Genomic DNA, 13239 nt, shown 5'->3' with positions numbered 1-13239 from the left:
AATACATTTCTCGTAATTGAGTCAAATACGAGAAATACATTTCTCGTAATTGAGCGGTAAAACAGGCGCGCGAGGGTATTACAGACTTTTCACAGGACAAAAAGGCCCTTTTTGCCAACTTTATTAACCGTGGGCCTTTTTTGGAATTACACCTCATACGAGGGCCATTTCATCAAATTTCCCAAAAAAAAGTACATAAGTGGCCGGTGATACTCAAGAGGTAATAAAAAAAAGAATTAAAATATTATTTAAAAATAAAATAAAATTCAAACAGATCTTTATAAAAAAAATATATTGAAATATTATTTTTTGGTAAAATACTTTATTGAAATATTTATTTAAATAAAATAATATTTTATAATATACTCTAATTATATGATATATATAACAAATTTAAATATAGTTGGGTTGCTAGGAGAATCAAGCGCCTAGAGGGGATATGGGGCGCGGAGCTGGAGCTAGAGCTAGTGTCAACTCATAATTCAAAGTTAAAATCGAAAAAAGAAATTATATATACAGCACCAACCTAATTTGGTAAGAAAAAAATATATTTTTCTCAAAGGTTGTACGTACCATTTCTCAATCAAAAATTAGGTTGGAATGCTCCTCAATCGAAAATGGAACCAAAGTCTACAAGATTTCAAATCCTAACTCCGCTCTTATTCATCGTCCCAACTTTTACAAACATCACACTTATAAAAACTCCTTATTCCTTGTAAAAAAACACACACATTACAAATCCCAAATAAAACAAACAGAGAAAATAACAAGACACAATATATTGATCCTAGATCACTCCTCCATTGACACCTGCAAAGACCTTTAAGGCTTCAAAATTAGGATCCACAATATGCTTCTCTAGGTAATCAGAAAATACAAATGATCGGAACAGAGGAGAATCCCCTTCCGCAACCAACTCCGGCGGCACCTCCATCAGCACCCCATCCTTAGGCAACATGAACAACGCACACGTATACTTCTCCTTATCGCCGGTATGCATCGTCACCCGATGCTTCACCGCCCGGAACTTACCATTGCTCCAAACCTCAAAAGCATCACCAACAATCACAAGAAGGGAGCCTTTTGGGATCATCACCGGAACCCACTCATCATCATCGGAGAAAATCTCAAGCCCTTGGATACCATTGTCGTATAGAATGCTCAAGATGGAATGGTCGACGTGCGGCATAAGACCATGAGTCGGTTTCTCGTCGTTGTTCTTGGGAAGAAGCTTGTATTTGAGACCTCTCATTAAGCATGTAACATTCTCCGCATGCTTATTGTAGTAATCTGATATCCCTAGATCTTCGAAAGTGAGTTTCATAACAGAGAGAAGTACATCCATTAATTTCATCTTCATCGACTGATTCACCTCACTGTCAATTTTCATTCCAAACAAGTATTGATCAGAACATCTAATTAAATTGAGATAAATAAGGGTAAGGAATCAATCACCCACCAGAAAGATGGATTGCCATCCGGCCACATATGACCAGCGAGAGATCGAATCTCGTCGTCGGGGAGGCCATAGACGCTGAAGCTCTCCTGTCTAGAATAAGGATTAATTCCAAGGTAACCTCCATGCCAGATCTTAGGTTTCCTGCCGTATTGTTTCTTGGTATCGTCGGGGAGGGCGAAGAATTCCTCGGAGGAGGAGAAGAATCGGTGCTGTTCTTCCTCGGAAATCATGTCGCAATCAATAAGGAAGCATCCATAACTCTCACATGCCTCCCGCATCTTCCGTGCTAAAGTCTTCCTTTCTTCTGCATCTTCGTTTAGCTTCATAACAATGGCAGGGATTTGGATTTTACCACCTTCCATCTCTCTCAAAATGCAACTTATTTATCTTCAAACAAGTAACCTCATACAACACTGTATTTATAGGGATACAGAGAATACTATATTTATTGGCCACGCGATCCATGCGTCCATAAAGTATGTTTTTTATTATTTTTAAATACATTAGCCAATAAAAATCACATTTACCTTTGTTTTTTTATTTTTCGAAAAACTAAACATCAATTTCAATCGATCTCTAATCTTGTGACTTTAAGATCATTTGTTACCGACATTTTTATCGTTTAGTAACCAACCACTAATCATAATGTTACCGATCTCTTATTCATTGACAGACTATATATTAATCACGCTTAATTAAAGAGTTGACTTGTTTTATGAATGTTATGTTACAAGTTCGAAACATACATATAATTTTTTTAATTATATTTTTAACCGTTTCAAATTTTTAAACGGTTCAACTCACTAATCGACTTAAGTATTCATTCTCTCACAAATATATTGAAATTAACCAAACAAATTATATATGGTATATATATAACAACCTATTTAAAAAGTAATTTATAATATATTTAAATAAAAATAAATTAATTTTTTTTATTATTTGTCTCTCTTTTATATTTGACAAGAAAAAATAAATAATATTTTTTATACTAAAAAAATACTTTAGCTCAATAATAAAAAACAAAATTTCAGTTGTAAATTTTATAAAAAAAATCAAAATTTTATTATTAATTAGGTTAAAAATATATATATACATATCCCCTCTTCTTGTTTAGAAGTAATAAGAGGTGGACACTCACCGTAAGATTCTGAGTTCGAGCCTTGTCACGTGACAAATTATGTGTGATTAAATGATTAAGTGTGTTTATAAGCTACATACTTAATTTGTTATCCCATTTTTTTTTTATATATACACATCCCCTCAAACATATATTATTAAGAAAAATGATTTGGAGAGAAAATCTGAGAGATGAAATTTGAGAGGGAATGAGTGGCGCACAATCTAATTTGCTGAAAAAATAACAAATTGCATCTCTTCTCCTCACCCTTTATCATTTTTCAACCAGTGATGTAATGACACGTCATTCTCTACCCTTATCATTCCTTTATAATTACTTCAAATTTGCACGGATTCATATATACAACCATCACACTATCCCCTCAAACACATATAATTAATTAAAATTTACACTCATATATATTACCATCACACTATCTCTCAAACAATATTATTCACTATATCTATATATATATATTAGTTAGTTAAAATGTTAAACTTATATTGTTAGAAATATCATACGTTCATCTAAAACTTAATTCGTTAAAAAATTGTACTGTTTATGTTATGCCTCCCTTCATGGATCAACAGAATGATTTGGTTGTGTACCTACACCACACAAGTATATAGTGAGTCTAAAGACCCAGCAAACATATTTTGAAGAGTATATAAAAAGTCAAGTAAAAGCTGACTGATATTAAGGTGTTGCCTTTGTAAAACTGTTTATAAAATGGTTAGAACAGAAACATCCTTGAGCACATACTGGCCCTTTACATTTCAGAGCTGATCCTGAAAGTTAGAAATCCTGTTGAGCACATAGTTGGAAGGGCACTCTTCGGAGTCTATCCCTAAAGTCCACAACTTGAATAGACACTTGTCTGTGTGGGTAGGATCTTCTAGAGCTCGTCCCAGAAGTCCAGTCCCAATAGAACCCCAGCACATATTTTGGCTTCAGACTACCAGAGCTCAACCTGGCTAGCCTTCTGCCCAGATCCATCCAGTTCATAACTCATTGTCCACAAAAACGTATTATACTTTTGGAAAAACAGAACTTACCTTTGAAACAGATCATGCTTTTGAAAACAGTATATACTTTGCAAATACAGATTATATAAACAAGTGTGGGTTTCTAAAGATGAGTTGAGAAAAGAACTTGCCTTATAAGATGACATTGTTGCTATGTTATGATCCTGCTCAAGGTGCTGCTCAAGGTGCTATGGTCTTGCTTCTAAAAGTGTGCCTCTGGTTTTCTTAGTAGAGAGATTGTGGAAAAGAATATAATGAAGGAAGGGGTGTCCTATATATAGTACTAAAAGAAAACTGGTCACCTGCTTGTCACATGTTGGGTTTACTAATATAATAATAAAAAGGGCTGGTCACTTGCTTGTTTTAGTCATGGGCTAACAAAAGATGACTGGTCACCTGCTTGTCTTAGGCATGGGCTAATAAAAATGGCTGGTCATCTGTTTGTCATAAGCATGGGCTAATAAAAATGGCTTGTCATCATTTAAGTATAATAATATAATAATACAAAGGCTGGTCACCTGCTTGTCATAGGCATGGGTTAATAAAAATGGCTGGTCATCTACTTGTCATAGGCATGGGCTAATAAAAATGGTTGGTTATCTGCTTGTCATAGGCATGGGTTAATAAAAATGGTTTGTCATCACTTAAGTATAATAATATAATAATACAAAGGTTGGTCACCTGCTTGTCATAGACATGTGTTAATAAAAATGGCTGAGGCAAGAAGTTATGGCTGAGGCGCATTCAACACCCTACTCTATACATCCAGGAAGCACCAAAATGTTCAAGGACCTGCAGACTTTATATTGGTGGCCAGGAATGAAGACCGACATCATGAAATTTGTAAGTGAGTGCTTGACATGCCAGCAAGTGAAGATCGAGCACCAAAGACCTGCGGGGCTGCTATGTCCTTTGTCAATTCCAGTTTGGAAATGGGAGGACATTGCTATGGATTTCATAGTCGGCTTGCCCAAGACCGTGCGAAAGATGAATGTCATTTGGGTCATTGTGGACCGCCTCACCAAGTCAGCTCACTTTCTGCCAATTCGCACCACCTTTTCAATGACTCGGTATGCTGAGTTGTATTTGCAAGAGATAGTTCGGTTGCATGGTATCCCAACAAGGATAGTTTCTGACCGAGACCCACGTTTCACTTCTCATTTCTGGAAGAGTCTTCACAAGGGTCTTGGAACAAAACTATCCTTCAGCACAGCTTTTCATCCTCAAACTGACGGCCAATCTGAGCGTGTGATCCAGACACTGGAAGACTTGCTGCGGGCCTGTCTTATTGACTATGGAGGTAATTGGGAACCCAGGCTGCCTTTGATTGAGTTTGCTTACAACAACAGTTTCCAATCTTCCATTGGGATGGCGCCATTTGAAGCTTTATATGGGAAGAAGTGCAGGACACCACTACATTGGGACGAGGTAGGCGAGAGGGTTATGATTGGGCCAGAAATCGTATCCAACACTGTGGCCATGGTGGGCAAGATCCGAGAGCGGCTACTTGCAGCTCAAAGTAGGCAGAAGAGTTATGCTGACAAGAAGCGCCGGGATATAAGTTTCAGTAGGGGCGACCATGTTTTCTTAAAGGTCTCTCCTTGCAAAGGTATCATCAGGTTCGGGAAAAAGGGCAAGTTAAACCCAAGGTACATCGGCCCCTTTGAAATTCTGGAGGAAATAGGTGATGTGGCTTACAGACTTGCCCTGCCCCCAACCCTTGATACAGTCCACAACGTTTTTCATGTTTCCAATATAAGGAAATACATTCCAAATCCGACCCATATCATCCATCATGATGTGATGCAATGGACACCAAACTTGACCTATGAAGAGGTCCCAACAGAAATAATTGCAAGGCAGATCCGAAGGCTAAGGAATAAAGAAATCAACATGGTGAAGGTACTCTGGAGCAACCATTCTGTTGATGAAGCCACTTGGGAAGTAGAAGAAGATATGCAACAGAAGTATCCCGATTTATTCGGTATGTTTTAATTTCGGGGTCGAAATTCTTTTAAGTAGGATCGAGTTGTCACACCCAAAATTTCATTTTAGACCGAGTAAAACTTCGGTCTTGGCAAAAACCAAAGGCCCAGGTCAAATCGGGGTCAGGGCCGAGGTTATATCTATGTCACGACCGAGAGGGTCCGACCGAAGGAAAATCTATGTCGCGACCGAGGGGGTCCGACCGGGGAGTCCGACTGTTTATATTTTCCAGCCCTTTTTGTTTATGGCAAGCAGGTGACAAGCAGGTGACGAGGCCTTTTTATTATTATATTATTATACTTAAGTGATGACAAGCCATTTTTATTAACTCATGCCTATGACAAGTAGATGACCAGCCATTTTTATTAACCCATGCCTATGACAAGCAGGTGACCAACCTTTGTATTATTATATTATTATACTTAAGTGATGACAAGCCATTTTTATTAGCCCATGCCTATGACAAGCAGATGACCAGCCATTTTTATTAGCCCATGCCTATGACAAGTAGATGACCAGCCATTTTTATTAACCCATGCCTATGACAAGCAGGTGACCAGCCTTTGTATTATTATATTATTATACTTAAGTGATGACAAGCCATTTTTATTAGTCCATGCCTATGACAAGCAGATGACCAGCCATTTTTATTAGCCCATACCTATGACAAGCAGGTGACCAGTCATCTTTTGTTAGCCCATGACTAAAACAAGCAAGTGACCAGCCTTTTTTATTATTATATTAGTAAACCCAACAGGTGACAAGCAGGTGACCAGTTTTCTTTTAGTACTATATATAGGACACCCCTTCCTTCATTATATTTTTTTCCACCATCTCTCTACTAAGAAAACCAGAGGCACACTTTTAGAAACAAGACCATAGCACCTTGAGCAGGATCATAACATAGCAGCAAGGTCATCTTATAAGGCAAGTTCTTTTCTCAACTCATCTTTAGAAACCCACACTTGTTTATATAATCTGCATTTGCAAAGTATATACTGTTTTCAAAGGCATGATCTGTTTCAAATGTAAGTTCTGTTTTTCCAAAAGTATAATACGTTTTTGTGGACAATGAGTTATGAACTGGATGGATCTGGGCAGAAGGCTAGCCAGGTTGAGCTCTGGTAGTCTGAAGCCAAAATATGTGCTGGGGTTCTATTGGGACTGGACTTCTGGGACGAGCTCTAGAAGATCCTACCCACACAGACAAGTGTCTATTCAGGTTGTGGACTTTAGGGATAGACTCTGAAGAGTGCCCTTCCAACTATGTGCTCAACAGGATTCCTAACTTTCAGGATCAGCTCTGAAACGTAAAGGGCCAGTATGTGCTCAAGGATGTTTCTGTTCTAACCATTTTATAAACAGTTTTACAAAGGCAACACCTCAATATCAGTCAGCTTTTACTTGACTTTTTATATACTCTTCAAAATATGTTTGTTGGGTCTTTAGACTCACTATACTTGTGTGGTGTAGGTACACAACCAAATCATTCTGTTGATCCATGAAGGGAGGCTTGGAGGGTGTGCAGGGAATGAAATTATTTTTGGTTTACATAGTTTGTATCTACAAACATGCAACCATAGAACCTACCTAGTTTTATTAATAAAAGTTAGATTAATTTCTAGTTATTGTGTTTGGTTTTAAATCTGAGCACAATTTTGTATATACACTGATTGTATTAATATAAACCTACTTAATCCAAACTTTAATTATTACAAAATAACATTATTAATCTATTCCTTTCTTTTTAATACCTGAATTCTCAACTCAAAGATGTTAGTAATTTTTCATAATCATTCCTTGAAGTCATCTTTGTCATCAACTGAAATCGGTTTGTTCCTCCAATAAACAGCAAGACCACTTCCACCCAGCTGTGACAATAACAACTACGGTTCTTCATTCCGAATTTTTTCAAAAAATGAAAATTTCTGAAAACAAGAAGAAAGACATTACCGCCATGCAAACAACGCTTACAGCTGAAGGCACAGCTACAAGAGGATTGGTAAAATGTTTCTGTGCAAGTAAAAACCCAAGAGCAGAGCTCTGCAAAGAAATTCAATCAAAACCTAATCTAATCAATTTGTGTTAAGAATATATAAATAAAGAACCTGCATCCCACACTCTATGGAGATTGTACGAGAAGTTGATTCACCAAAGGATATTTTCGAAAGCCAATAACCAATAGCAAATGCAGCACCATGTAAGATAGCCACAGGAAGCAGTAATTGTAGCCCTTGGGTTTTCAAAACTTCGGAAACTTGTCCAATCTAAAACAACCCCATCAAATTCTTAGTCATAAACGATCATATCTAGCAAAAAAAAAGTTAATTTATTCTACTTACAGGACTTGCACACAAAAGGGTAGTTAAGATAACTCCAATAAGAGGCGTAATAGTAATTATCCTCGAAGTGAATTGTGGGAAATATTCATTTGATAGCACTGCAATATCATACCAAGAAATATGACCAATTGAGAACAAGAACACGAAGAACTTTAATAAATAAATAAAAAGTATACCTCCGACTAGAGTTGGCACCAGGACAACCTGGAAAGTACTGATGGCAAGGCCCTGGGAATTTAAGAAACTATTTGGTCAAATTTGTCTTTTTTATCCTTTTTTGAAAAACCATCGCTATATACTTACAGCTGCATCAACCGGAACAAGCTGACCGGCGAGAAGCTTGGTAAGAAGTGGTGTCATAATAATTGCCCCAATAGTCGAACATCTGCAAACAAGTAAGAATATCTAATTGATGCAGTTTTGTTTGTTATTCTAAAAATTTCAGAGAAAAAGAAGGAAGACAGGTATTACTTACGTTGTCATAAGAACAGAGAGAGCAACATTTCCTTTAGAAATATAAGTAGCAACATTCGATGCTTGGCCTCCAGGACAACAAGAAACCAAGATAAGGCCTGTCGCAAGAGGTGCAGAGAGTTTCAATGTCTGCAATTAAAGACGAAATCCGTAATTCTGTTCTATCTGTTAAATCTGTAATTCTGTTCTTGATTTGAATTCACTTCAAGTACTAACCATGGCTATAAAGAAGCCTAAAATGGGTTTAATCAAGTATTGAGCAAGAAATCCAACTCCCACCTGCATAATGAAAAATACATCTTAATTCTCCTACTAAATCAAAGATCTAACACATGGAAATCTACTGTTCTAACTCTTACAGTCCAAGGATTACGTAAACATCTTCTGAAATCTTCAAATTTCAAAGTCAAGCCCATTGAAAGCATAAGAAAACCCAAGCCAAGTGTGAAAAGGTCTGTTTTCAACCATGTTACCTAATAAAAGTAGGTATAAATTTTAACCTTTTAGTCTACCATTGATTTATGATTCATAAAAGAGTGGTAAGACAGAAAGATACCGCAGCAGGTTTATAGATGCCAATGATAGTACCCAATATGACCTGAAAAGATCAAGGCGAAAAGGATTTGAATTCGAATCGTATTAAAAGTTTCTGTTGTTCGAACATAAGTTCTTAACATACCCAAACAGGAAATAGAGTTGTGAGCGTTTCGATTATTTGTTCATATCGTGTCATTCCCGTTTGACTGCTACTTGGATCATTCTCAGGTACATTTGTCACTGCTTTGCAGATAAATTGTGATCTCCTATGAATAGCAATCATCAATGTTTATAACTCTAATTAAACCCAAATGTCCTATTTATGTTTCTGTAATCTGAAAACAGATACCTATTTGTTGAATTTCTAGCTGAAAGAGCAAGAACTGGATTCTGTGTAACGTTGGAGAGTCCTAGCCGTTGACTATCATTGTCTCTTTGATCTAGAAAAGGTAAACTTATAAGAAATGAATGGAAGAAGTTCTAGTTCTCAGAGGACTTTTATCAAACGGGTAATAGGCAGAATAATAAGAATCCACGATTTAGACTAAAAACCATTTTACCTAACTGGGTTTGAAGCAACCTTACAGAAAAGAACCCAATTCTTCTTTGAACAGCATCACACGACTGAAATCTACAATCTTTGGTAATAAACCTGGAAATTGATGCCGCCATTGCACGATTTGATCAGAACTCTTGTTTGGGTTGTAGATAGATGGAAAAGAAGACGAAGATGATGTGAAAATCGGTGTGGTCAGTGGTGGACGTTGAAACCGAAGAACCGCACGCCACAAGAAGCTAATCCGAGAATTGGTTGCTAGCGGGAACTACTACTTTTGGTCGTTGTTGTCGTGATTCGTGGATATGGGGAATGATCAGAATTGTTCAGTGTGGTTGATAAACTAACAGTCTTCTTCTTCTCCATATCGATTGATTCAATGATGGTGCAATGAGTGAAGGAAAGCCCAATCAAATAACTAAAGATAAGACCCAACAAGTATCAACCAATATTGTTCTGAAATGCTTGCTAATTGCAAACTGAGGTAGTAACATACTAAAAGCCCATATTTACTTCTAAGTAAGGTTTTTTTTTAAGATTGGTTTTGATTCTCCTTCGGAGTAATATTAATCCCTTAGTCTCCGCAAACGCACTTAATCAATTTAACTAACTTTGTCGTCGGAACTTTAGGAAGTTAGGAATATGCTCCTCAGCTATGTTAGAATAGACAATTTAGCTGGACTTTTTTTTAGGGAGAAGACGACTTATCGTCGTTTCATTAAAAATTCCTAAAAAATGAGAAAAAAACAAGGGTTTAAGAAATCATTCTAGACAGGCTTAGAATGACTTTAAAGTCGTAACATTGAAGCTAAAAAGTTAAAAACGTAAATAAATTATCTGATTACAATGCTTTCAATTCTAGTGAGTTAAAAAAACGGTAAATTCCAGTTTTTACAAATATTCCAATTATGTTTCGTGCTTGGAAAATTTGAGTTAGAACATTAGGAAGTGAGGGATATTTCTCCTTTTACAACTATGCTATTCAATAGGGGATTAACTCAGCTTATAACAAAAAGTCAAAATCATGAATTCAAAATAGAGAATTTACTGTAGTAAATTGTTATTTGAAGTTAAACTTAGGTCGTTATTATTAAATATGGGTTCAACTTTAAATTGTATTATAAGAAGACTATTACAGTTTTAACCCTGTAAAGCTTTTCTCAAATGAATAAAATATATGTCTTATTATTAAATAATATTTACAAACGTTTTGGATGTATTTTTTTTAAAGTTGAGTGTTTTTTTGGATCTGTTGAAAAATATTTGGTGACTAAAAAATTGTTTAATATGAGAAAAGATGTGAGAAAATTCGAAAAGAGATTGATTTGGTATTTATTTTTCACAAAATTTTGAAACGATATAACTTTTTGTACGCCAGTTTTTGGTATATTTGAGTTTTAAATTTAGTATTTTTTTTAGATATACCTATTTTAAATTGTCTAATGCAGTTTTAATATCTTAAAAATGTGTAATATATGAAAATTGTTGAAAACAAAATTAAAAAGAGTGAATTGTTAATTTATTTTACAAATATAATAAATTAATTAAGAAGCGGATTATATTATTATAAAGTAAGACAAATTCTTATGTTTTATTTAGAAAACTTTAAATAGCTAAATTTGTGATGGTGCAAGTCTCAAATATTACAATTCAAAATTTAAGCCACATGAAAATACTCAAATTTGAACCTTAAATAGCAATTGGGTCATTATTATTATTTATATATATAATTAAGTATTTTATTTATCTATTATTTTCAAAAATATATATAACTAAGTATAAAATTAATTTAAAATTAACAATAATTAAATAATACTATAAAATATTATATTAACAAAATTAGTTACAATAATTCATTTATTTGAATAAATAATATTTTTTTAAAATTTATTTAAATAAATAATAACTATTATTAACATTTGCATCACATACAAATTTGAGATTTTATTTCTTTCATGCTACAAGATTAAAATTCAACAAAATATATAGATTAAAACTAAACTAAATTCACAATCATTTCACAGGTTAAATTAAACAACTACGATCATTTGTTTTAGCAATATTAATTGTATTCCCAATACTAAAATTTAGGGCCGTCTCGTTCATTTTTGGATCCCTAGGCGATTTAAGATTTGGGACCTAAATTTTAGAGGGAGAGACGAGTAGAAAGAAACATAAAACCTAATTTATTTATTTTTTATAGTACTGCATAAAATGTTTTGAAGGAGAGAACCGAGTAAAGAAACATAAAACTTAATTTATTTATTTTTTATAGTACTGCATAAAAAAAAATTGGGCCTTCTTAATTTTGGGATCTGGGCAGTAGTCCATCTTGCCCACCCTAATAGTCGGCCCTGTTAAAATCATTAGTCAAATCAACATTATTTATCTTTTATATCTTAAAATTATAATACGTAAAATATTACTTAGCATTAGACTAAAGAGGTTAATATATTATGGAAACATTCAACAGGCATAACGCATATTTGATCGCTAAGTTGACACTAGCTATTGTTAGTAGAGAAATTATCATTTTTTGTTTATCTAATTAATACAATAATGCAAATAGATTTTTAGACATTAACGGACAATAATCTTATGTGACGTATCAATAAAAATAAAAATTGAAATTTATTGTACTATAAAATAATTTCAAAAGACATGCCAAAAGGTGCTAGATTATAAAATTTTCATGTCAAAATGTACATAATTATGAACCATAAAATATTATATATCTATTAATCATTACTAAATAAAAGCTAATTGATATCATATACCTAACATGTGAAATAACAAGTCCATCCATATGCTTAAATATGAAACATTATTATTTGATATTATTTTCTACAGTATAAAGTCAAAGCAACTTAAAAAACATAATTAAAATTTTAATTAGGTAAGCATTGTTTAGCATTATGGAGGCATCCTGTCATCCATCTGGGCTGGGATGCTAAATTATAGAATTTTAATCAATCTTAAATTTTAAATTACAATCTAATCTATAGATATTAATATTTATATATATAATGGACTAGTCTAAAAAGTTATCAACCATTAAAGATTGCGATGACTTTCTTTCTTGTTTTTATATATTGACTTACAAAATAAAAATTAATTTCAATAAGTATTTATCAAAATATTGGGAGTAATAACAACGAAATCATTACCGACAAATTAAGATAAGAATTTTTTTTCTAAGCAAATAAGATCTCAATCAACTAACTTCTTTTAATTAAACATATATCATTAATGAGAAAATATAAGATAAAATGACAAAAATATCATTATTGAGATAAGATAACACAATGTCTTATTATTAATCAAACATACACAAATATTTAAATTAATAAAATATCATTAATGAGATTATATAACAACAAAAACTAGTTATATCTCGCGTTCTTGTTACATGATTCAGTGAGTTGAATTAAATAATATAATTTATTAAACATCTTTAAAAAAAAAAATTATTTGCTTAGTTTTTTTTAATTAAAAGAGAACTAGTATAACACTACATAGTCATGTCATGCCCCGCTTAAATTTAAAACGTTTCCAATTGAAATCGAATTCGTGACTTTTTGTAGAGTAACTAACTGGTGACATTTTATTAGTCCATTTATTTATAACATAATACTTTTGTACTTATTTGTGAAAGTTGTAGTTAAATAAAATATTACCTATATATAGTGGGCAATAAGTTCATTATTTTCATTCTTTTAATTTATAATCTGCAGGCCCCA

The 13239-nt window shown here is 33.7% G+C and overlaps 2 protein-coding genes across 2 annotated transcripts; both read right to left on the bottom strand.

The window, feature by feature from the left end:
• Nucleotides 1–689: 689 nt before the first annotated feature.
• On the bottom strand, nt 690–1836 carry LOC124942497 (probable 2-oxoglutarate-dependent dioxygenase AOP1). Its single transcript, XM_047483016.1, has 2 exons — nt 1460–1836; nt 690–1376 (listed from the first exon to the last, which is right to left on the bottom strand). The coding sequence occupies exons 1-2, from the start codon at nt 1819–1821 to the stop codon at nt 788–790; spliced, it is 951 nt and encodes a 316-aa protein (XP_047338972.1). The 5' UTR covers nt 1822–1836; the 3' UTR covers nt 690–787.
• A 5334-nt stretch (nt 1837–7170) lies between these two features.
• LOC124941105 (sodium/pyruvate cotransporter BASS2, chloroplastic) lies at nt 7171–9804 on the bottom strand. The gene is made up of 13 exons (XM_047481375.1): nt 9504–9804; nt 9293–9383; nt 9086–9209; nt 8963–9004; nt 8766–8879; nt 8623–8685; nt 8408–8535; nt 8236–8317; nt 8109–8160; nt 7933–8030; nt 7699–7857; nt 7544–7633; nt 7171–7461 (listed from the first exon to the last, which is right to left on the bottom strand). Exons 1-13 carry the CDS (start codon nt 9613–9615, stop codon nt 7384–7386), a joined length of 1233 nt encoding a protein of 410 aa, XP_047337331.1. The 5' UTR covers nt 9616–9804; the 3' UTR covers nt 7171–7383.
• Between the last annotated feature and the right edge of the window lie 3435 nt (nt 9805–13239).

This window comes from Impatiens glandulifera, chromosome 6, assembly GCF_907164915.1.
Source record: "Impatiens glandulifera chromosome 6, dImpGla2.1, whole genome shotgun sequence".
NCBI lineage: Eukaryota > Viridiplantae > Streptophyta > Magnoliopsida > Ericales > Balsaminaceae > Impatiens > Impatiens glandulifera.
This window is presented reverse-complemented; position numbering and strand designations above follow the sequence as displayed.